Genomic DNA, 23,790 nt, shown 5'->3' with positions numbered 1-23,790 from the left:
TTTGAATTTAAGATGTAAACTCTGCTTTTATATTTATTGTCGGTCAGCTTTGCAAGTTTTCATATAAACTCTTCTCTCCTGAAATGCGTTGCTATAAGCATCCAACTTTTATTGGATACCACAGGTGGTATTAACAACTTTTTTCTAGATCAGCAATTTCATCAGGTCTATGCTGTACTTTATAAGTTACTATCCACAGCACTTTACAAATTACCAAAGCATGACCTGGATTTTCATCTTTCCAGCTTCTGATGTTTTTCTCACCACTCAACAATGAACAATTAAGCCATCTCTACATCGTTTAAATATGTCTTACAGCACCACCTCATTCCTAGCATCAAGTTATACACTAGTCACTCTACTGTCCTGCTTAGTACATAACTCGGTGCTAGGAATGAGGTGGTGCTGTAGTGTCATTTGTGCTTGACTAACAAACCCTGAAGTCCCAGAATCTGGAAATAATAGTGATTGGTTGATGATGCTACATTTCTACCAATAGTTCAGTCTGTTTCTATTACCAAAATCTGTGATGTAATTGATAGTAAGGCTATTACCTAGAAGGCTTTTGGCATCTAAATTAGAGGGGGGAAAATATTCCGAATTCTCCCTGACTGAAATCTTTGGCAAAAAAGGACATGCATCACTTAGTTTTACATTTTCTTATTTGCAAAAGCATGTGATCATATTTAACTCCAAAGGGATAGAGGTGATTCCAAATCCAAACGTGATTTTGACTGCAAAGGGGGGAACATGAATTCCTTCCATGTATATGGAAAGATAAATAATGCTCCTGCCTTATCCATTACAATCCCGCAATCACAGAGATGTTCGAATGGAAAAGTTACTTTCAAAATTATTTGTATAATAATTTTACAAATTCCTCCTTGTAAGAGGAGTTAAGTTGCTTTGATTATGCTGCCCTCCTAAGGACATTAAAATTGAAAACAATATGAGGATATTTTAGTTTCTTAAAATATATTTTATCAGACTTAGAGTTCATAGCTTTCCCATTTCTGCTTCTGTATTGAGTAGTTATACTATCTTACAGAAAATAAGTATTAATATAATGAATATAATATATTTATTGTTAATACATCATATATGATTGTATTTAGAAATTATGGATTCAAGGAAGAATTGTTAAAATTTAAAAAATTATTATCTGGAGTATTCAAGAAGATCAGAGTCCCAGTTACGATTACAATATTTTCTCTGAGTCTGAAGTAAGAATCCATCATGCATATTATTTTTCTTTCTGAAGAGCTAGCTAGCTAGATAAAAATACAATGTTACATACATATTTTAAGCATTATGTATATGTCTAAATATACATATATATATATATAATGCTGTTGGAAAATTCAGACATTTTTGGAGGAGGAAAATATGATAAGAAATGTAATTTAGTTTTTCCTTCTTCAAAATATGTTCTCTCCGTCCTTAACCAACACATTCATTTCTTGGGCAAAATAAGATAAATAAAAATGGTCAGCTCATCTGATGTTAAAAATATACTATCAACTATTTTGTTATGTGAATTATGATGTCGCTTTCATTACCAACATGACCTGCTATGTATAGTGACTGTAAAATCATCGTTGCAGATAATAATAAAAATTTCCTCTCCACTGCAGTCTGGCAGGTAGCTTAGCCTCTGCTCCTTATAGTATAGAAGAGACAACTATTAGACATGATAATAGCACCATTTTCCTCATTGTTGAGCAGCTAGATTTTTAAAAATTAATTTTACTAGTGTCTTTTGAAAGTGGAAAGTGTAATCTTCAATAGTTGTAGTGGACATACCTTCCATAATGTATTCATTTCACAGACTTTAATGTAGAAAAGGCAGCCAAAGGTACTAATCCAAGAATTTTATCTTTATTAAAAAATTTAATTCACTCACAATTCCCGTGGCTTAACATATATATTTTGCTTACATTTTACAAATGAAAATACTGTGACCCGAAGTGGATATTAACAAGGTTAATAATTAACAAGGTTATTTAACAAGGTCACACAGTTAACAGTAAAGATAGGATTTGAACACAGAGTGTTTCCATACTTGTCCTTAACCACTATACTACACTACGTGGTGGAAGAGAGTAAAATGGAAATAGGAGGAGAAAAATTTATTGGGCATTTACTCTGCAGCAGGTACTACTTTACTACGTATACAGATAAACATTTGATCATCATGAATAACCTTGTGAAATAGGAAATACTGAGCTCTTTAAAAGATAAAAAAATTTGAGATCATGAAATATAAATATTTTCCTAATGTTACAAGTCGACAAATTAACAAACATGATTTTTTTTTTTTTTTTTTTTTTTGAGACAGAGTCTCACTCTGTTACCCAGACTGGTGTGCAGTGGCACAATCTCAGCTCACCACAACCTTCATCTCCTGGGTTCAAACAATTCTTCTGCCTCAACCTCCTGAGTAGCTGGTATTACAAGCACCCACCTCCACACCTGGCTAATTTTTGTATTTTTGGTAGAAACAGACTGGCCAGGCTGGTCTATGTTGGCCAGACTGGTCTCAAACTCTTGGCCTCAGGTGATCCTCCTGCCTCGACCTCCCAAAGTGCTGGGATTACAGACATGAGCCACTGCTCCCAGCCAAATGTGAAATTAAATAAATTAAGTATTTCAGCCAAGTTATATTTAAATACTTAATCAATTGTATACATGGACCTTTAACCTAAGTTATAAAAGTTACTTAATATTGTCATAAATAACTGCTCATTTATTAAATACTAATTTTATGAGGAAAGAAAGTTGTCACTAGATAAGTTTGAGCACAAAACCTTAGTGAAAAAGAACAATTAACACAATCACAATGTGTTATATTTAAGTACACACTAAGATCATAGAACCAAGCTAGCTAATGATTTGATAGATTCATTGTCAGGCTACCAAAATGTATCAATATCATGAAATCTGGACTTGACTTCTAAAATAAGTATCAAACAAAACCATAAAAAGGGCAAACTGATACTATTTCCCAAAAATACAAACACATTATATAAGAAAAATCTTTATCATCTTTTTCTATTTAATTTTTATTGTAGATTGAGAGGGTACATGTGCAGGTTTGTTATGGGGGTAAACTGCATGACATAGGAGTTTTAGCTTAGTATGAAACAACCCAGGTAATAAACATAGTAGCCAATAGTTAGTTTTTTTATTCTTATTCTCCTTCTACCCTCCACCCTCAGGTAGGCCCCAGTGTCTATTGTTCCCTTTTACGTGTCCATGTATAATCAATGTTTAGCTCCTATTTATAAGTAAGAACATGCAGTCTTTGGTTTTCTGTCCCTGAGTTAATTCACTTAGGATAATGGCCTCCAGCTTCATCCATGTTGCTACTAAGGACATGAGTTTGTTTTTTTATGGCTGTGTAGTATTCCATGGTATACATGTATCATGTTGACTATATCCATTCTACCACTGATGGGCATTTAAGTTGATTCCATGTCTTTGCTATTGTGAATAGTGCTGTGATGAATATACATGTGCATGTATTTGTCTTTCTAGTAGAACAATTTATATTCCTGTGGAAATATGAATGGAATTTCTGGGCTGAATGGTAGTTCTGCTTTAAATTCTTTGAGAAATCTCCAACTTCTTTCCTCAATGATTGAATGAATTTACATTTCCACCAGGAGTACATAAGCATTCCCTTTTCTCTAGAACCTTGCCAGCATTTGCTAATTTTTGACTTTAATAGTAACCATTCTGACTGGTGTGTGATGGTTTCTCACTGTGGTTTTGATTAGCATTTCTCTAATGATTAGTAATGTTGAGTATTTTTTCATATTCTTGTTGGTTACATGTATATTTTCATGTCCTTTGTCCATTTTTAAATATGGTTGTTTGTTTTTTTGCATGTTCAATTAAGTTCCTTATAGATCTTGGATATTAGAGTTTATCAGATGCATAGTTTACAAACACTTTCTTCCTTTCCATAGGTTGTCTGTTTACTCTGTTGGTAGTTTCTTTTGCTGTAAAGAGCCTCTTTAATTTCCATAGGTCCCAGTTGTCATTTTTTTCTTCCACTGTAATTGCTTTGGGAGTCTTCATCATACAATCTTTGCCAGCTCCTAGTTCCATGATTATATTTCTTAGTTTTTCTTCCAGGGCTTTTACAGTTTTAGGTTTCACATTTGAGTCTTTATTCCATTGTGAGTTGATTTTTGTATATGGTGACAGGAAGGTGTCCAGTATCAGTCTTCTGCATATGGTTAGCCAGTTATTCCAGCACTATTAAGTGAACAGGAAGCCCTTTCCCCATTGCTTGTTTTTGTTGGCTGTGTTGAAGATCATCACACTATCTGATTTCAGACTGTACTACAAGGCTACAATAACCAAAACAGCTTACAAAACCAGACACATGAACTAATGGAACATGAGAGAGAACCCAGAAATAAAGCCACACATCTTTATCTATTTTGTTTGAACTCTTATATTATAAAATAACAAAAAAAATTATCTTGAACTTTTTTGCTAATTAGTGTGTCATGCACATTTTCAGGTTTCTATATAGGGAGATTGCCTTCATTCATTGTATACTCAAATGGTAAAATCTAGGTTAAACTAAATTTAACTAAAATAAGTGACGATGGAATATCATATTTATTTTCTCTGTAATACCACACTCTAAATTTTATTACCCCTGGATATATAAGTTTGCCTAACCTATGTGGCTGTAAGTATCTTTGAAAGGAACTATGGTACATTTATTAAGTTTTGTTACATACATGGTCCTAAGATGAATGTTTAGCTCCTCCTAAAACTAATATGTTGAAATTTTAATGCCCAGATGATGGCATTGGGAGGTGGTGCCTTCGTGAGGTTATTAGGGATTAGCACCCTTACAAAAAAGGCCTGAGAAAACTCCCAGGCTACTTCAGCCATGTAAATACACAGGCAGAAGAAGGCCATAAACTATGAACCAGGAAGCTGGCCCTGCTTAGGTACTGAATCTGCTGGTGCCTTAATTCTGGATGTCTCAGTCTCTTGAACTATAAGAAATATTTTTTTCTGTTTTTACTAACCAGAAGAAAAATACAGAACACTTCACAAATTTGTATGTCATTGCTATATAGCAGCCATGCTAATCTCTTTATTGTTCCAATGTGCTGCTGAATCTAGCACAGATTTCTGTTGTTTATAAGCCACTTGGTATTTTATATTTTTGTTACAGTAGCTCAAACTGACTGAAACACAGGGTTGGTGTTGGGTGGCGCAGACACGTAAGGTACCACAAGATGGCGACAGTTCCGGGTTCTTCCTCCCTCTCCACACCTGACGCAATGTTAAACCCCCCAAGAAAGACCCAATAAGAAAATAACACCTCCTGCTCACCCCGCTCATCCCCAGGCCCGCCCCCCAGACCCAATCATCGATAACCACGTAGCCCTAAGCGATATAAATATCCCATCCCAACAGCACTCTCTCTCTCTGTGCGACCTGACCTGACTCTGCTAATAAAGATCTCTTGACTGCGTTTGGCGTGCTCTGGGTCTGCCTTTACTCTTTCATTGGTGCCGTGACTCGGATCGGGACTCCCCACCCTTCAGTGGGATCCCGATCCTTTTCCAGGCCCGACCCAGACCCCAAACCAGTCTTCACCCATTTTCCTGTTCGCACAACACTGGCCTCATTTCGGTAAGTCTTCCCCTCCGGGGCCTACCTTTCAGGCAGACTGTTAGCATAGCCCTTAGATCCCTACCCTAGCCGCTCTCAAAACAGACATAGCTCGCCGAGGGCCCTTAAGGCCACAGTAGACCCCAAGTTACCCAACCCAGTCTCGGCCTCCAGGGAACTGAGTTTTCTCCCTCCCTCTCACTCGCCCGGCCTGGGCCCCTCCTTCTCACTCACTAAAATCCTGGTACCAGGTGGACCACGGCCCTGGGCCTTCCAAAGGCCCATCAGTCCTTCCGTTTCAGTGACGATCGACTCAGAAGCTCTGACTCACCACATGGTCGATCAGCTAGTAGGGGACGCCCTACCTAGCCCGACGCCGTATATTCTCCACCTTTAATAATGGGAGGCTCTGCATCCCTGCCGGCCGACTCCCCTTTACAATGTCTCTTAAACAACCTATCCGCTCTAGGCCTCGCCTCAGATATCAAGCCTAGATGCTTGAGCTCTGCACTCAAAATTGGCCCACTTATCCCTTAGACAACCAACACAAATGGCCTGCATATGGGTCCCTTGATCCCAATCTCCTTCAAGATCTCTACAACTATTGTGAGCGAACAGGAAAATGGGTAGAGATCCCATATATTCACCGCTTCTTCCTCCTACGGGACAGACCTAACCTCTGCCTCCCTTGTGAACCCCAGCAGCTCCTTGCCACTCTTTTTTTTTTTTTTTTTTTTTTTGAGACGGAGTCTCGCTCTGTCGCCCAGGCTGGAGTGCAGTGGCGCAATCTCGGCTCACTGCAAGCTCCGCCTCCCGGGTTCATGCCCCTTGCCACTCTTAAACTGCCAACCCCTCCCTCTGCCCCGGACTTTGACCCAGACCACGAGCCCCCCCCCATACCACCACCCTCTGCCTCGCCTTCCAGCTGCCACCCTCCCCAACTCGCCCCCCCTTCCTCCCCTTCTTCCTCATCACTTCCGCCGGCCTCTCCCCCACCATCATTTAGCCCTCCCAACACCCACTCGAGATCTCACCATCCCATTCTCGCCCCCCTTAGAGAAGTAGCTGGAGCAGAAGGTATCGTCCGAGTCCACATTCTCTTCTCCATAGCTGACTTATCCCAAATCGAAAAACGCTTAGGTTCCTACACCTCCAATTCCGCTTCCTACATTAAGGAATTTCAGTACCTTCTCCAAGCTTATAGCCTCACCTTCCATGACATCTACACAGTCCTCTCCAACACCCTTCTCCCTGAGGAGCGTAGACGAGTCTGGGAACAGGCTCGCACTTACACAGACGAGGTTCACCAAATGACCCCAGCCTTGCCACTGGGGCGCAGGCAGTGCCCGAGCGAGAGCCTAACTGGGACTGTAACACCCAAAATGGAGTAGCAGCCAGAGACCATTTTGCTACCTGCCTAATGGCTGGACTACACAAAGCAGCCCAAAAGGCAGTTAATTTTGAAAAACTCCATGAAACAATACAAGACAAACATGAAAACCCATCCGCCTTTCCAGACCGCCTTACAAAGGCACTCCAACAATACACCAACATAGACCCAGAAACCCCCGATGGTAGACAACTCCTCATGTCCCATTTCTTTGCACAAAGTTTTCCTGACATCAGACAAAAACTAAAGAAGTTAGACAGAGGCCCCTTCACCCCTCAATCTGAGATATTGGCAATGGCGTTCAAGGTTTATCATAACCAGGACGAAGATCCCTTTTTGGATCTCCTATAGTCGGGGTTGGAGGCCAAACCATACGTCCAAGAGCCACCCCTCCTCTCTCCTGCACCTTCTCCGGCCACATATTTTCTCACTGGTTCCTAGTCATGCCCCAATGCCCCCTTCCCCTACTAGGAAGGGATATCTTCTCTAAATTCAAAACCTCCATCACGTTCCATTTGGAAGGAAAGAGGACTCCTGACAACCAAAGGAACATCTATTACTAATGCCACCCTCATCACTCGCCTCCTCCAAGCTTCCTTACTTCCTACTAAAATAGGCATCACTCACTGCAAGTCCCACCAAATTGACTCGTCCCCAGTGACACAAGATAACAACAAAGCAGATCAGGAGGCCAGACAGGCAGCTTTATCAGCTCTACCCCCCACTCTCATGTTAACCATAGGCGAGCCATCAAGCCCTTTACAACTCACACAGCCACCGCCAACACAGTCGCCTAACCTCTCAAAACACGCCCTCTTCTCGTACCTTCACTCTATTTTCCACACAAATCCTCAAACACTGAAAACCTTCCTCAACTCCTTCTTCACCCTAGATTCCTCTGACCTACAATTCCTTAAACAGCTCACATCTGCCTGCTCCATCTGTCAATGAACAAATCCACAAACTCCCTTAAGGCCAGGACTCTTCCCGACCCATCAGGCCAGAGGACACATTCCAGGCAGCGATTGGCAATTTGATTTTACTCACATGCCCTCCATAAAAAAATTTAATTACCTTTTAGTTCTCGTTGACACCTTCTCCGGATGGGTTGAGGCTTTCCCAACCACGAATAAAAAGGCAAGTACCATTGCCTCATTCCTCCTATCAGAAATCATTTCGAGGTTCGGAATCCCCACATCCCTCCAAACTGACAATGGTCCTGAATTTACATCCCGTGTCTCACTAAATATAGCTGCTGCTCTTAACACCCCGTGGCATTTCCACATCCCCTATCACTCCCAATCCTCTGGAAAGGTTGAACACACCAACCGTCCACTCAAGGAAACCCTCACTAAACTGTCATTAGAACTCCATCTAGACTGGATAAAGTTACTCCCTACAGCCTTATTCAAACTCCAGGTCCTCCCAAAGAAGCCCACCCTTATATCCCCCTTTGAAGTCATGTACGGCCGCCCAGCACTTCCACCCGGCATTAATCCCACCTCCCCAGCAGCCCCACAACACATAACTTCTCCCCTCCTATCATTCATCCACTGTGAACTATGGAAAAGACAAGAGTGTCTCCGGCCGGATGCCAGTAACACAGAAACCACCTTTCCCCTCACACCAGGTGAATGGGTGTTTTACTTACCGCCCAGTCACACTCAGCCAATATCTTTGACCCCAAAATGGAAAGGGCCCCTCCAAATTGTGCTCTGCACTCCCACTGCTGCCAGACTCCAAGAATCTCCAGGACAACTAACCCCCTGGCTTCACATTTCCAGGTTGAAGACAGCTACCAACCCGGATCAAACGAGGAGCCTACCTGCCTCACACCGTCCTACAAACTATACCTGCACACCCATACCAAACAACCCCCTCAAGATCCGCATCTCCAAAACACCTCCTCTTCCCCCTATTCCAGAAATATAAACTTCATACTCCAGGCCCTCTCTTCTGGCTCTCCGCCTCTTATATCCTCCTCCATGGACTTTCCTCCCCTAGCAGTCTCTCATCACAACCTTATTACCTATTCACTGTAAAAGAAACCTACAACGCTCACAGAAGGTCACACACAAATGTCATCAGCTACACTCGGTGCCCCATTAACGCGTCCTCAGTTGATACCCAAGCAATGCCTGGTCCTACCCAGCACAAACCCTAACCATCACCCACACACTCAAAACTAATTCTCAACAAGCCTTGTCCCAAGTCAACAAGCATATCTCGCTAGGTGAGACTGAATTACAGTCACAACTACAATCACAATTACACTCACCAGTCAACACCATCCCCATACACTCCTCTTGGCAACTATTCCTCAATCAAGGACTACTTGTATTTAATGTCTCTCAAGTTCCCACTTCCGACTGCTTCAAATCCATCAATTCCTCCCTCCCCGGCCCCTGTATACCTACCACTCTAGTCTCTCAACTCACATTACTCTCCTTCTCTGAAGGCCTCCGGGACTACCAGTTTGATCACCCTGAGTCCAATTCTCTCACAGGCCCTCGACAAAAATGAGCAATCTTTTTACCCATCATGCTCGGAATCTCTCTAAAAACTTCTCTCTTAGGCACAGGGTTAGCAGCCACTTCACTAGGATACAGTGTGTCCCAACTTTCAGACTTACAGCCCAATCCCTAGACATTTAACCAGCTTCTCCTTAGAAATTATCAACTTTTAGCTACCAGTGAAGACGAAGCAGGCTCCATAGACGGTCTCACAGCCTACTAACGGCCCTTCAGTCAAACTTCAGTCTTCGAAATGACAACACCACACTGATTCCAGCAGTTCCTCAATGATCTCTGCACTGACAGCTGGCTCTTCGCTGATCCATCGTTACCGCTCGGATGGCTTACAGCATTAGAAGATCTGTATCTTCAAGGGACCTTCACAGACTACACCGCCCAAGAGGTGTTCTCCTATTATACCCATCATACCCCGTGTCAAACCTCCCTAACAGCCCTCCCTAAAACTCTCTTTCCCTCTTACAACGTCCCCACTCAGCAGGAAGTAGCCAGACGAATCACGACGCCCCTCAACCCCCTCTTAAAGAAAACAAAAGGGAGGACTGTTGGGTGGCGCAGACACGTAACGTACCACAAGATGGCGGCAGTTCCAGGTTCTTCCTCCCTCTCCACACCTGATGCAATGTTAAACCCGCCAAGAAAGACCCAGTAAGAAAATAACACCTCCCGCTCCCCCCGCTCATCCCCAGGCCCGCCCCCCAGACCCAATCATCGATAACCACGTAGCCCTAAGGGATATAAATATCCCATCCCAACAGCACTCTCTCTCCCTGCGCGACCTGACCCGACTCTGCTAATAAAGATCTCTTGACTGCGTTTGACGTGCTCTGAGTCTGCCTTTACTCTTTCAGTTGGTGTTCTGTAAAAATTAAGATAGAAAAGAAATGTTCTGTAAAAATTAAGATAGAAAAGAAATGCGTGTGTGTGTGTGTTTGTGTATTTCTAATAGTTTCAAGTGTGTCCTAAAAAATGTGTCCAATGACTTATATTTAACTTGAGTTGTTTTATACTTATTCCTCAAACACTGTTTATAAACACATATATTAAAAAGTAATTATTTATCTCTAACAATTTTATTACAATGAGTACTTTTCATTAAACATTCCTTTATTTTATAGTTTGATAAATTTAGTGGATGTGAGAATTTTCATGTTATTATTTAACTTGTAAATTTGAATTTGTTATCTATGTCCTAATTTATTCAAGGCTCTGTGCCATAGCCATTTCCTAGGCAAAGTTTTCTTATGGAAGGTTGTATTTCTCAGGTGCCTGTAATGAGAAAACTCATATCATTAAATCATATAGTTTGGATGTTGTCCCTGCTCAAATCTCATGTTGAAATGGAATCTCCAATGCTGGAGACGTAGCCTGGTGGGAGGGAATTGAGTCATGGGGGCTGATTTCTCATGAATGATTTAATACCATTCTCTTGGTACTGTCCTCAAAATAAGTTGAGTTCTCACAAGATCTGGTTGTTTAAAGGTGTGTCACATCTCTTCTGTCTCTTTGCTCTTATTTTCACCATATGATACACCTGCTCCCTCTTCACCTTCTGTCATAATTGTAAGATTCCTGAGGCCTCCCCATAAACAGGTGTCATGCCGCCATACTTCCTGTATGGCCCACAGAACTATGGGCCAATTAAACCTCTTTCCTTTATAAATTACCGAGTCTCAGGTATTTTTTATAGCACTGTGAGAACAGCCTAATGCAGGGTGAAGTATTGCACACCTGAGAATCTGGAAGTAGCTTTGGAATTTGGTAACAGGTAGAGGTTGGAAGACTTTCGAGAGTTCAGAAGAAGAAAGGAAGACGAGGGAAAGTTTGAAACTTAAAGACTGAGTAAATGATTGGGACCAAAATTCTGAAAATGATACGGACAATGAATTCTAGGCTGAAGATGTCTCACATGAAACTGAGAAACTTATTGGGAACTGGAGAAAATGTCACTTTGTTATACAATAGCAAAGAGCATGGGTGCATTGTGCCCGTGCCCTAGGGATCCGTGGAACTTTAAACTTGAGAATGATGCAAGCGTGCCCAGCCTGCCTTACTTTGTTGTTGCTGTTTTATTTTGTTGTTTTAGGCTTGAAACAGCCTGTAGACATGGTTTTAGTTTCTGTCTCCAGTGATAAGCAGAAAAGAGAGATGAAGAAGAGGCTTTACTGGCCCAACCAGAAACAGAAACTCAGAACCTACGACTGTATTCTCTCCCTGGGACACCTCTGGTTGTGGAAGAAATTTCTAAGCAGCAAAGTGTTCAAGATGCACACTGGCTACTTCTCATAGCCTTATTTCAGATGCAGTAGCAAAGGAATAACTTGAAGTTGGAACTTACATTTAAAAGAGAAGCAGAGCACAAATGTTTGCAAAAAAAAAAAGTAGCCTGGCCACCTGGCATAGAAAAAAAATAGTTTTTTGAGAAGGAATTCAAGCAGGCTACTGAGCAACCACTTGCTAGAGAAATTTGTGTAACTAAGAAGAAGGCAAGTGCTGATAGCCAAGACAATGAGAAAAAGGCCTGGAAGGCATCTCAAATAGCTAAGAGGCAGCCCCTCCCACCACAAGCCCTGAGGCCTAGGAGAACAGAATGGTTTCCTGGGCCAGGTTTTGAGCCCTGCTGCCTTGCCTAGACCCAGCACACTGCTTTTGCCTCCTGGCTGCTGGAGCTTCAACCATGGTGCAAAGGGACCTATGTACAGCTTGGGACGCTGCTTCAGGGAGTGTAAGCCATAAGCATTGGCAGTTTCCATGTGGTTTTAAGCCTGCAGGTGCACAAAGTGCCAAAGTTGAGGCTTGGGAACCATTGCCTAGATTTCAGCGGATATATGAAAAAGCCTGGGTGTCCAAGCAAAATCCTGATGCAGGGGTGGAACCATCATGGAGAACCACTACTAGGGCAGTGCAGAGTGTGAAGTTGGAGTCTCCACGCAGAGTCCTCACTGGGGCACTGCCTCTTGATGTTGTGAGAAGAGGGCCACTGTCCTCCAGATCCCAAGAATGATATATCCACCAGCTTGCAATGTTTGCCTGGAAAAGTTGCTGGCAATCAATGCCAACCTACCAGCCTGTTAGAGCAGCCATAGGGACTGAACCCTGCGAAGTCACAGGGGTGGAGCTATCCAAGACTTTGGGAGCTCACTTTATCAAACCAGTGTGTCTTGGATGGGAGACACAACATCAAAGGAGATTATTCTGGAGCTTTAAGATTTAATGATTGTTCTACTAGGTTTTAGACTTGCATGGACCCTGTAGCTACTTTCTTTTAGTGGGTTTCTCCTTTTTGGAATGGGAATGTTTACTCAATGCTTGTACCTCCATTATATCTTGGATGTAACTAACTTGTTTTTGATTTTACAGGCTCATAGGTGGAAAAGACTTGCCTTGTCTCAGAGAGACTTCAGACTTTGGACTTTTGAGGTAACACTAAAATGAGTTAAGACTTTGGGGGATTATTGGGAAGGCATGATGGTATTTTGAAATGTGAGAAGGGCATGAGATTTTGGAGGGACCAAGGGCAGAAAAATATAGTTTGGGAATTTGTCCCTGCCCAAATCTCATGTTTAAATGGAATCCCCAGTGTTGTAGGTGGGGCCTGGTGGGAGGTGATTGGATCATGAGGGAAGATTTCTCATGAAGGGTTTAGTACCATTCTCTTGGTACTGTGCTCTTCATAGTGAGTTCTTGCAGGATCTGATTGTTTAAAAGTGTGTGCCATCTCCCCTTTCTCCCTCTTTTCTCCTGCTTTGGTCATGTGAAGTGCCTGCTCCCCCTTAGCATTCTGCAACAATTGGAAACTTCCTGAGGCCTCCCCAGAAGCAGATGCCACTAGGCTTCCTGTACAGCCTGCAGAACTGTGAGCCAATTAAACATCTTTTATTTATAAATTACCCAGTCTCAGATATTTCTTCATAGCAATGTGAGAATGGCCTAATGCAACAAATATAAGGGAAAACATGGTAAGTTTGCCCAGTGTCACAACCTGGATAAGTGTGTGAGGTGGCTGAGTGTCTTAAAGCCTAAGCAGATCCCAATACTATCTTGCCTCCCAAATGTGGCAGTCTTGAACAAGCTCACTCAAGATTTCTTCTCCGTTTTACAGAACTGTCTTCAGGGTTTCTACTACACATTTTATATTCCATGTAGGTGACAGATTTAACTCCTGAAAGGCAGATCTAAAAAAAAATGATTACCCTGTTCAAAGACAAAATAGTCTAAATGCCCTGGCAAGGCAATCAGGCCCTTTCTCATCAGTCCCAGCTGTAACATTTTAATCTCAGTTTGCTCCATGTTGAAGTATCACACCATGTACTTAATTACACCAGCCCAGGAGGCTTGGCTTATTACTTACCTGCCTCTTTTTTCTCGGATATGTTAAATTTTCTTCCTAGGTTGCTCTTTCGACCTCAACCAGGCTAACGTTCTATACTATATATTTTTTAAGATCTTTTCAAGTGTCATCTTCAGCTATGCAATTCTTTGACTCTCATACTCATACCTAAATTTCTTTTACATAAAAGAAATATTTCCCTGGACTTCTCAGTATAATTCGTGTTAAACTTGTGTATGCTATTTATTATACTGTAATTTGTTTTAAATGTGTTATCTGTCTTTCCAATTAAATTCATGCATTTTAACGTTAGCGAATACATTTCATTATAAGCTTCATGTAATCTAAACTATTTGAATAACAAAGCAGGCATAGCTCTCTCAAATGTGTATGTCTCTCTTGATATAGTCACCACTTCACTGATAGTTTCTGTAGACAGAAATGTTATCTAAGCTTTATGTATGTTTTTAAACAAGTGTTTCCAGTATTAACTTTATTCATTCAATCTTGATTTAATAGGAAATAGGTTTTCTTTTATTTGCACAATATGCTCCCCTTAATTTTATTCCTTTAATGGTTAGCATTTCTTTGTTTACCTCATCTTCTCAGATTTACTATTTTAAGTAGAAAATTTCCAAAGAAAACAATTTATTCACTTTTCATTGGTCTGAAAAATTTAAGTCATTTTTGCTATTTTTTATATGTACAAAACAAACATTTGAGAGTTACTTTTCCCTTACCTACCAAGGGAAATGCAAACTTTAGAATCAAATTCAAGAAAAGCCTGGATATGACCTATTCTTTTTTTTGAACCCAAGATATTTTTATTGTAAAATAACATTTAGATGACTTTCGTATGTTTAAATCATGGCAGTTTTAAAAATATTTCCATGTCATCTAATTTGGTGCTTCTCAAACTATGTAAAGTAAATTTTTTTAAAACTTCTATTTTGTCATGGACTGATACATTTGTAAAATACAATGAAAATAAACTATTAGAAAAAATACTCATATATCATATATAAACCTCACTATTTTATGATTAAAATATTAGATTGGGCAAGCATAAAATATCTCTTTTAAATGTCTATGATATGATAGCTTACAAATGCCCATTCCTAACTGTTGGATTATATATAGTAATAATAGATATTTGAATCATTACTGGGATGAGGAGTGCATCTGCTTATAGGAGATCCTAAGTGGCACATAAAGGAGTTGTCATCTCTTTTGGACAATACAGAATGAATATAAACTATACATATTGTGACGGAGCACACTCCAAGCAAGGGAATCAAATTTTCCTGAAACTTAAGAAATAAAAATTACAAAATGTGTTTTGAGCCTGATAAGTAGTATAGAATGTTGACACATGTAGTAATAGAGAAGAGCTAGAAAGTAATCTCAAGAATGTGAATTGGGGTACATAAGAGACGTATAAAGTTGAAAAATGAAGGGTAAGTCTGTTGAAAGATCTGCTACCTACAAAAGAAATGCCTTCCAGTGAACTCACGTGTCTTATCTCCCATTGTTTATAATCCCCCATTCCAGATTAGAGTTCTCCCTAAATCACTCTGCCTAAAGTAGTCTAGTTAAACTCAATGAACGTCACACCATTTAATATAAGGGATACTTATTGCATTTCTCTGTGCTTCTTAGCCATATTTGACACAACTAATCTTGTCCTTTTTACTTAAATTATCTTGCTGAGGTTTCTGTGATGCAACATTCCCCGTGTTTCTATCTCTCTGGTACATTCTCCTTGTTTTCCCTTGTCATCTTCTCTTTATTTAAAACACATGCTGAAGTTTCTCAGGCCTCCCTAACTGGTTCTTGTCTCTTCCTACTCGTTACATTGTTCTTTACAAATGTATCTTCTCTCATCCAACAGCTACAAAGATCACCTATACATTTTAAATTTCCAAATCAACATATTTAACCATGACCACTCTCCTGAGTTCACAGCCAAAGGTCTAGTGGTTAACTCTGCTTGGATATCTCACAGGAATCTCCAACTCAAAATGAAAAAAAAAAAAAAAAAAGGATGATTTCTAACTTCCTGTCTACTTGTCTGCACTCAAAATAAGAAAGCAAGCTAGCAAGCAAGCAAGCAAACAATATTCTTCCCTCCCTGCACACACACACACACACACACACATAGACTTGGTAAATTATTTTAGCCTCAGGCATATCTACCTGTTATATTCTTCTTATAAACTATCTAGGACACACATAAATATAACTTCTCCAGGAAAGCCCTCCTGTTCCATAAAAAATGAATAAAAGTCAGAGATACCAGACCATGGCTAAAGAAAAAGAAATCACACTCTCAGATTTATACTAATATACTAGACTTTCTGAATTCAACTCGCATATGCTTTTGATTAATTCTTATATCATGAAACATCATAAGAAATAGGAAAAAGAGGAATGAAGGGGCATGAGGAGGAGGAAAAGGGGGGTAGGAATGTGAGGAGGAGGCAGAAGAGTAGATGGAACAAAAGAGAAGGAAAAATGAAAAGACAAAAAAAAAAAAGATACTGTCATTTGCATGTACATGAAATTCTGAAAACTGCCACGTGGCCATTCTAAGGCAGATACTATTCCCATTTTACAGATGAACAAACTAAGGCATAAATATGCTAAGTATCATGTACGAGATAAAGTATTAAAATGGCAAAGTCAAAAATTAAGAATTGTCAAAATTTCTAAGGTTACAAAGGTACAATTTGTATGCACTCTTACTATCCTATAATTATTTCTACTGTTTTCTGAGGACAATTGTTATTTTTACTATTAGAAGAATTAGAGAATTATTGAATGCTTTATTTTATTCATAAGAAATATTTAAAAAGCTTTTGAGAGTTTTACCAAAAAAAAAAAAAAATAGGAGAAAGAGAGCTCTTGAGGTCAGGTTACTTGGAGAAAAGATTGAAGAAAATAGAATGAGATGATATTGGAAACATTTACCATTTATCAGCTCAGGCTCTTAGAGTTCTTGCATGCTCTTGAATCATTGACTTATCAGTAGATAAGCTTCTGACATTTTACAAGAAAGAAATGAGACAACAGCAGGCAGCAACTGGAAATGATTCATTGTTATATTTACAAAATTTATTTTTCCTACAATCTCATATTTTTAATGTCCCAACAAATACTTGAAAATGGTATTCAACAATTATTTTAAATCTGCTCTCCATTTTGTTATCCATGATTAGTTATTTTAATCATTCATGGGAACTAACTAAATGAGCTAAATAAATATTCCCATCTGCTTTATGAAAATCTTATTAAAATTGTCAGCAGAACATAACTGTCTATTAATGAATTATACACTAACACAAAGTTAAATTATATGTATTTGTTTTCAGGATAAGCTGGGGAAAATTTGAGCATTTGGTAAAATGGTTTGAGAGAATGTCTTTTTATGTGAATGGATGAAAAAATATTCTAACAATAATTTGATATGATATAGAAAATAACAAACTTTATTTTCAAATATTATACTCCTCCATCTCAAAACTATCACTACCAAACATGAATGCTGTGTCAAATTCACATATTTCTTGAACAGGAGTGCACTTATTCAACACATATTGTTTAAACACTTTCTGTGTTAAACATTGCTCTTAATGCTGAAGATACAAGTGTGTAAAACAAACAATCTGATATTTTTGTGCTTATATACTAAGGGTAGGCCAAATAATGAACTAAAGAAAGAAAGAAAAATAAATAGTAGTTTAGTTGGCAATAAGTTTAGTAAAGAAATAAAACAAGGAAGCATAATAAAAAATGTTGGCTAGCTTTGCTCTCTTAGTAGTCAGGAAAAGCCTCCAGGAAATGTTAACAGTTAAGACCTAAAGAAAAGCATTGACTAGTTTTGAGGAGCAAATGATATTATCTGCCAGGATTTAACAGGCTAGTTCTTGTTGTTAGTAGGGGATATATTGAAAGTGATAAAGACACAAGCAGGGGGAAGAATCAGGAGTGCTAGAAGTAGAAGGGTTGATGTATTTTGAAGCTATTGCCAAGAAGATGGATTGTATGTGAGGTGTGAGATTAAAAGACAAGTCATGATTTCTCCAAGTGTTTGGCCTGAGCTATTTGAAGGATGTAGTTACCACTTATTGGCTTAAGTAGCTCTGTGGAAGATGTTTGGGAGAAGACCAAGTGGTCAGTTTTAGAGATATTAAGTTTGATATGCCTGGTAAACATCCAGATAGCTCAATAGATTAAATCGATATATAGATAGGTAGATTTACAGTCGAAGGAAAATAATAGGTTACAGTGTATATTTATGAGACATCACTAGGAAGTTTTTTTTTTTTAATTATGGAACTGAATAAAGTAAATTATTGTAAAGGAGGAGAAGTTGTGATGACTCAGTTCTTGAAAGTTCATTCCTAATAAGTCAGATGAAGAATCAGCCATAAGGAAAGGGAAAAGCCAATGAAGTTGGTTAAAAAACATGTATATTCTCCTGGAACTCAAATAACAAATGCCAGTTAAGGAGGAGGCGATTAACAGTGGAAAATGTTGTTGATATACCCAGTAAGATAAGATGTGAGAATAGACCTCTGCATTTAGCAAAGCATTTGCCATGCCTCACTGGTGACCTCAGTAAGTTCAGATTCTGAGAACTGATGGAAGAGAATGCCCAAATGAACTGGGACTAGGATACAGTGAGAGGAGGCAAATGAAAGCTGACAATGTGAATACCTGAGGAAAGTAATGAGAGAAATGGGCAAAAACTAGAGAAGACAGCAGAGGCAAGAGAAAGTTTTTTTATTTGTTAGGTGCACGCGTGCGTGTGTGTGTGTTTGTGATTAAGTTAAAGAACATAATAAATATATTTTCTTTCATCCCAGGACTTTTCTCAAAATGTTTATCTCATGCATATTTTGAGTCCATACTTTGTCCATTTTAAAGTTTGAGTAATAAACATAAAACAAAGTTTCTGTTAGAACATATATTACTAAGATAATACATCTCATTTAAGATATTTGAAAAATATTATATCTATCCTAAGCATTATAACAAATCATGTCAAAGAATAATTAAATATTAAGAAGTCAAATTTAAATTCTTAGCCAGTTATCAAAAGGCTCAGCATTTATTATTTTTATATTTTTATGTACATTACTTTCTCTCTCCAAATGATTATTAAAAATAAAATAATAATAATAATTTTGTCCATATTATGGTCAAGGCACTATTCTAAGCATGTAACATATATTATCCCTACTCTACTAGACGTTTCCCAAGTACAATTTATTAACTTTACTGATATGATTTTATTAACCCATATTCTAAATAAGGGTCTTGGGAATGAGCAATTCAGTGACTTTCTTAATCCTTGATAGACACAAATGATGTAACAGGGATTGAGTCCAGATATGCTTAATTCCAAAGTACATGGTATGTAATTTGTACCACTTTACAGCATAGTAAGTATTGAAAGACAGGCACTAAGTTATAAGCAACATTTCTTTTGTACACTGGGTAGAGCCAGGTACAATGAAGGGCACTTAATATGATCTTACTATGAAGTTGTTAATTTGTCTAGGAAAAATAACATCAGGAATAATAATAATAAAAAATAAATCGGTCTTTTTTATGTTTACAAATTCAAAATGTTAGAAAACAATAAGCAAAAAAAAAATTAATCTAGAAGACTTTTTTCTCTCAAGTGTCTCACCACTATTATGAAACAGTTTATCAATTTACAAACTAAAACAAAACACAACAAGATCCAATTCTACTCAGACGTCAAAGATTTGAATGCAGCAAATTGCACATTATATAGGGCTGATTGTGCAATAAAGGATTATGAGCAATCCAGTGTTAATCCTCTATTTAGCCTGCTAAGTTTCTATAAAGATCTGCCACTTGAGATGCAAATGTCAGGACTCTCATAGTTCAAACATGAGATTCCCATGCAAAATTGCAAAATTCTTATCTCTAAATAATGAATACTTAAATTTCATTTCTTCTAAATGTTTAATTTTTTTCACAATTTAATTAACACCTAAAAATATAAAAATCCCTGTCTTACCTTCAAATAAAATATGAATAAGAAAAAATTTAAATGAGGCAAATAATTAGAAACTCATTGGCGTGTGTGTGTGTGTGTGTGTGTGTGTGTGTGTGTGTAATTAAGTAAAAGAACACTTAAACATCATTAGTTTTTCATTACTTTAAGGTGGATTACGTGTCAGGGTCTACACACATGTCAGAAAGGACACAATAACCAGTATCATTTTAGAACCGTAGTCTTTGGAAATCCTTGACTTATTTGATTTTCATTCCATTTGTTGCACTGTGTCCTTGAATTTAACTGTGTTTTTTGTTGTAAGATTTGTGTTTTTCATAGTGGAATATTGTAAACATTAGCAACTTCTGAAGAGTAATTTTATTTTTTTATTTTTATTATGATATTTAAATATTAAATATTTGTGTAATATATTTGAATATTAAATATTTTGTATGATATTTAAAAATCTCAAAACTTCACCTTGATACTAAAATAAAAGTAAATTATAGAAGTCCTGAAACTAATATATCAAAATTCTATTTTATATGATATATATTCACCGCTTATATATGGCCTCAGTAGAACTATAGAAAAAGCATATGATTTAAAACTGTACGGAAATGGTTTTAGATCTTTTAAGTTCAATTCATGACCTGTGTGCACTTATGAAAGGTCTTAATCTTTCTTTTCCTTCTATGAATTAAAGTTAATGTAACTCAATTTGTAAACTGCTCATAGTGTTATAATTACTGAATAAGAAATTATATATTATGTACTTGGCAATTATTAAAGAGAGGACTAAACAGTTTCTTTTTTCCTTTTTTCTAAAGACCTAGCTAGAACGTGGAAAAATTGAATGAGTGAGTGCATTTTATTTTTAGAACACAGCAACAAAAACGTATTCAACATTTTTGTAAAACAAGATCAAGCTCTATTTTATTACCTGTACAAATATGCCTTTCGTATATTAAGTTAAATTAATAGTACTTTTCAAATTTATTAAAAACTGAAAATGCTTGGAATATTACTTATGCATATGTTTATCTAAAATATAAACACATATTTATAATTTAGTTTTCTAACCTAAGAAGAGTATATTTTCTCATTCCTTAGTGCAACATCTGTGAGTATGGATTTGGATGAGTAACATTTCAAAACATTATTTTCATGAACTTAAATAGTGTTTTTGAGGCAAGTAAACTTTCATAAAAAGTGAGGTAGTCACTTTTTAAGAAAAATAATAAAATCAATTCAAAATAATGCTTAAATGATTAAATTTTTTCAGACATATTACATGTTACTTCTAACAACTACTGTGGCTTTTGCTTACTATTTTCTATAGAAACTAATCAAACTCTATGATAATTTGTATATACAATGAAGTACATGAAGACAAAAACCTGGAGACATTTTACATGTAGGAAAATAGGTTGAGCATTTGTAATTTTACCTGTGGACAATGGTCAATGACAGCATAAAATTCACAGACCAATGACAGAACCGCATTAGTATCTACCATTTAATTAATTTAAATTGAGTATGAGAGATGCATTGAACATCTTCTATTAAAACAATGCATAAAGTATGCACCCTGTTCACCACAAAATTAAGGTAGAAGTCAGAAATGTATTTCAGAACAGTCGTGTTAGAATTTAATCAAGCAATCAATAATATTTGGGGCAGAGAAGAAACACTTAAACAAACAAACAAACAAATAAATAAATAAATAAACTCACCTTATCCAGAATACATATCTGTTTCCTTGTTTGAGCATCAAGTATTTCAATCTCAAAGTGAGTCGTTTTTGAATGTTTGACTGCTGGAATTGGTTTTAGAGGCCCCGCTGAGAGTACAAGTTTTGACAAAAAGTGAAAATTTCTCATATCATCCTTCAGTATGAACCGTGTAGCTCTTTGGGAAAGTAATGCTCTCTTGCGTTCTGAAGCGAGGGACTTGTGCCTTTTGAACATTGTGTGAACTAAGAGGAGGGTCTGTCATATCAAAAGTAGACAATTGCAAGTGTGTTCCTTTTGCATCAGTTAAATACTGCTAGAGAACCTTCGAAAGGTCAAATGGTATGCCATTCCAAGAGTTCAGTTTTATTTAGCAGGCTTGAAAACAATGACTGATTTCTATATATAACACGCTATTGTGATTTGCTGTGTAGAGTATTACTTTACCAGCAATTGAATGATTTCTTGCTTTCTCCTTTTATCTCTGCTTTGTAATATGACTACTCTTATCTGAAATTCCAAAGCAAGAATAGACAGAACATTTTCATTATCTCTGAGTTCTGGATGCACTAATCTTCAAACACACACGCACATTTGCATTGAGATGTATTTAACATTAGCAAAGTGCTATCTTAAAGTTAAATTTTTAAAAGTCCTAGTACATTACTATGTAACATTTAAAAAATGCTGTCTAAGGTAAAGAGAAGTGGCATATATATGTTTATATATGTTTTATATATAAATATGTTATATGTGCATGTGCATTTAAAGCATTCTAAAATGAAAAATTTATTTTTGTCAGTACTAATTATAAATCCCAACTAACTTAAAATAACTGTTACACAATAAAAAATGATGAATTCTTCACTTCATATAAACATTGAAAAGATAGCAAACTATGAGATTAGAATTTGATAGAGAACAATTTTGTAACTTGGGGAAAAAGAAGTAAACATTATTTTAACATTGTATGTCTTTGGAAATCTGTTGAACTGATATACAAAATCTGTAGTAAGCATCACATTTTCCATAACACTATGTTATGGAAAATACAGATAGCCTCAGAATGAAAAATGAAATCTGAAAAACATCCTGGCAAAAGAGCTTTTAGAAAAACTCCTAGTCCTCTGAGATATGTAAATCTGATGAAGAAACAACTGAAAAAAAAAATCCAAAATATATTATCACTGATTCAAAATGATATTAAAGGAAAATATTCTGGAATGTGATTTTCAATGAAAACATAAAAATAAAATGACACAACATATATAGGGGAGGAAACTGGTTATCTCCCTGAGGCTAATCTTTACTTTTATAAACAACTAAAATAATGTATTCATTTTTAGTTTTATTATACATTATGCCCTAGAGATTCAATTTACACTCTTCAGTTAGTATGCTCACACTTAATATTTTATATTACATTACACTCAATATTTTATATTTTCAAAAATATAAATGATAGGGATATGTGTCTGTTTTTACACACATGTGCGGGCACACATTATGCAACTTTATCATCTAGTTGTTCAGCACTTCGAACTTGGAATCATCTTTAACTTCTCCATTTCTCCCACACCTCACATCTAATCCATCAGAGATCCACTACACAATCTGTTCACAGTTACAATGCAAGCATGAATCTCACCTGTACTGCATATCCAAACTGCTCTTCCTACCCCAACACTAGTCAATCAACGGTCTATTTTTAACCCAGTAACTAGAGTGACCTGGCTCTCTATTAAGTGGGTAACTTAATCTGCTCAACACACTGCAGGGGCTCTCTATTTTATGTTAAAAAAAAAAAAAAGCCAAAGACCTTCGCAGAGGTTTGCAAAGTTCTGCATCACCCAGCACCCTATGACATCTCTCTGACCATATCCCCTAACCTATTTACAGCATTGAGAACAGGTTCTAACATAGACTGGTGATCCATAAACTGTATTAAATAAATTAATTAATGACCAAAAAGTGTAATTTGAATGTGTAACAGAATGACGTGGTGCTAAGTTATTGCATTATATTGAAATGACCTAAACACTATTCATAGAATGTTTCTCCAGATTTTTTTTTTATTTAAAAAAAGGAATAGTTGGCTGGGTGCAGTGGGTCATGCCTGTAAT

General features: G+C 37.4%; 1 protein-coding gene across 3 annotated transcripts in view; it reads right to left on the bottom strand.

Annotated features, from left to right (window-relative positions):
* Nucleotides 1-22,013, bottom strand: part of TECRL (trans-2,3-enoyl-CoA reductase like) — a 145,996-nt gene extending 123,983 nt beyond the window's left edge. The window contains exon 1 of one of the 3 annotated variants that reach the window (XM_055297469.1): nucleotides 21,671-22,013. In XM_055297469.1, coding sequence (XP_055153444.1) covers nucleotides 21,671-21,904 — 234 coding nt within the window. In that variant the 5' untranslated portion in view covers nucleotides 21,905-22,013. Of the gene's footprint in view, nucleotides 1-9,729; nucleotides 10,132-21,670 lie in introns of those variants that run through there. The other 2 variants (XM_055297468.2, XM_055297470.2) reach the window with 2 other exon arrangements.
* Nucleotides 22,014-23,790: the final 1,777 nt, after the last annotated feature.

Source organism: Symphalangus syndactylus, chromosome 10 (assembly GCF_028878055.3).
Source record: "Symphalangus syndactylus isolate Jambi chromosome 10, NHGRI_mSymSyn1-v2.1_pri, whole genome shotgun sequence".
Lineage (NCBI taxonomy): Eukaryota > Metazoa > Chordata > Mammalia > Primates > Hylobatidae > Symphalangus > Symphalangus syndactylus.
The sequence above is the reverse complement of the archived record's forward strand: the minus strand, read 5'-3'. Positions and strand labels throughout refer to the sequence as shown.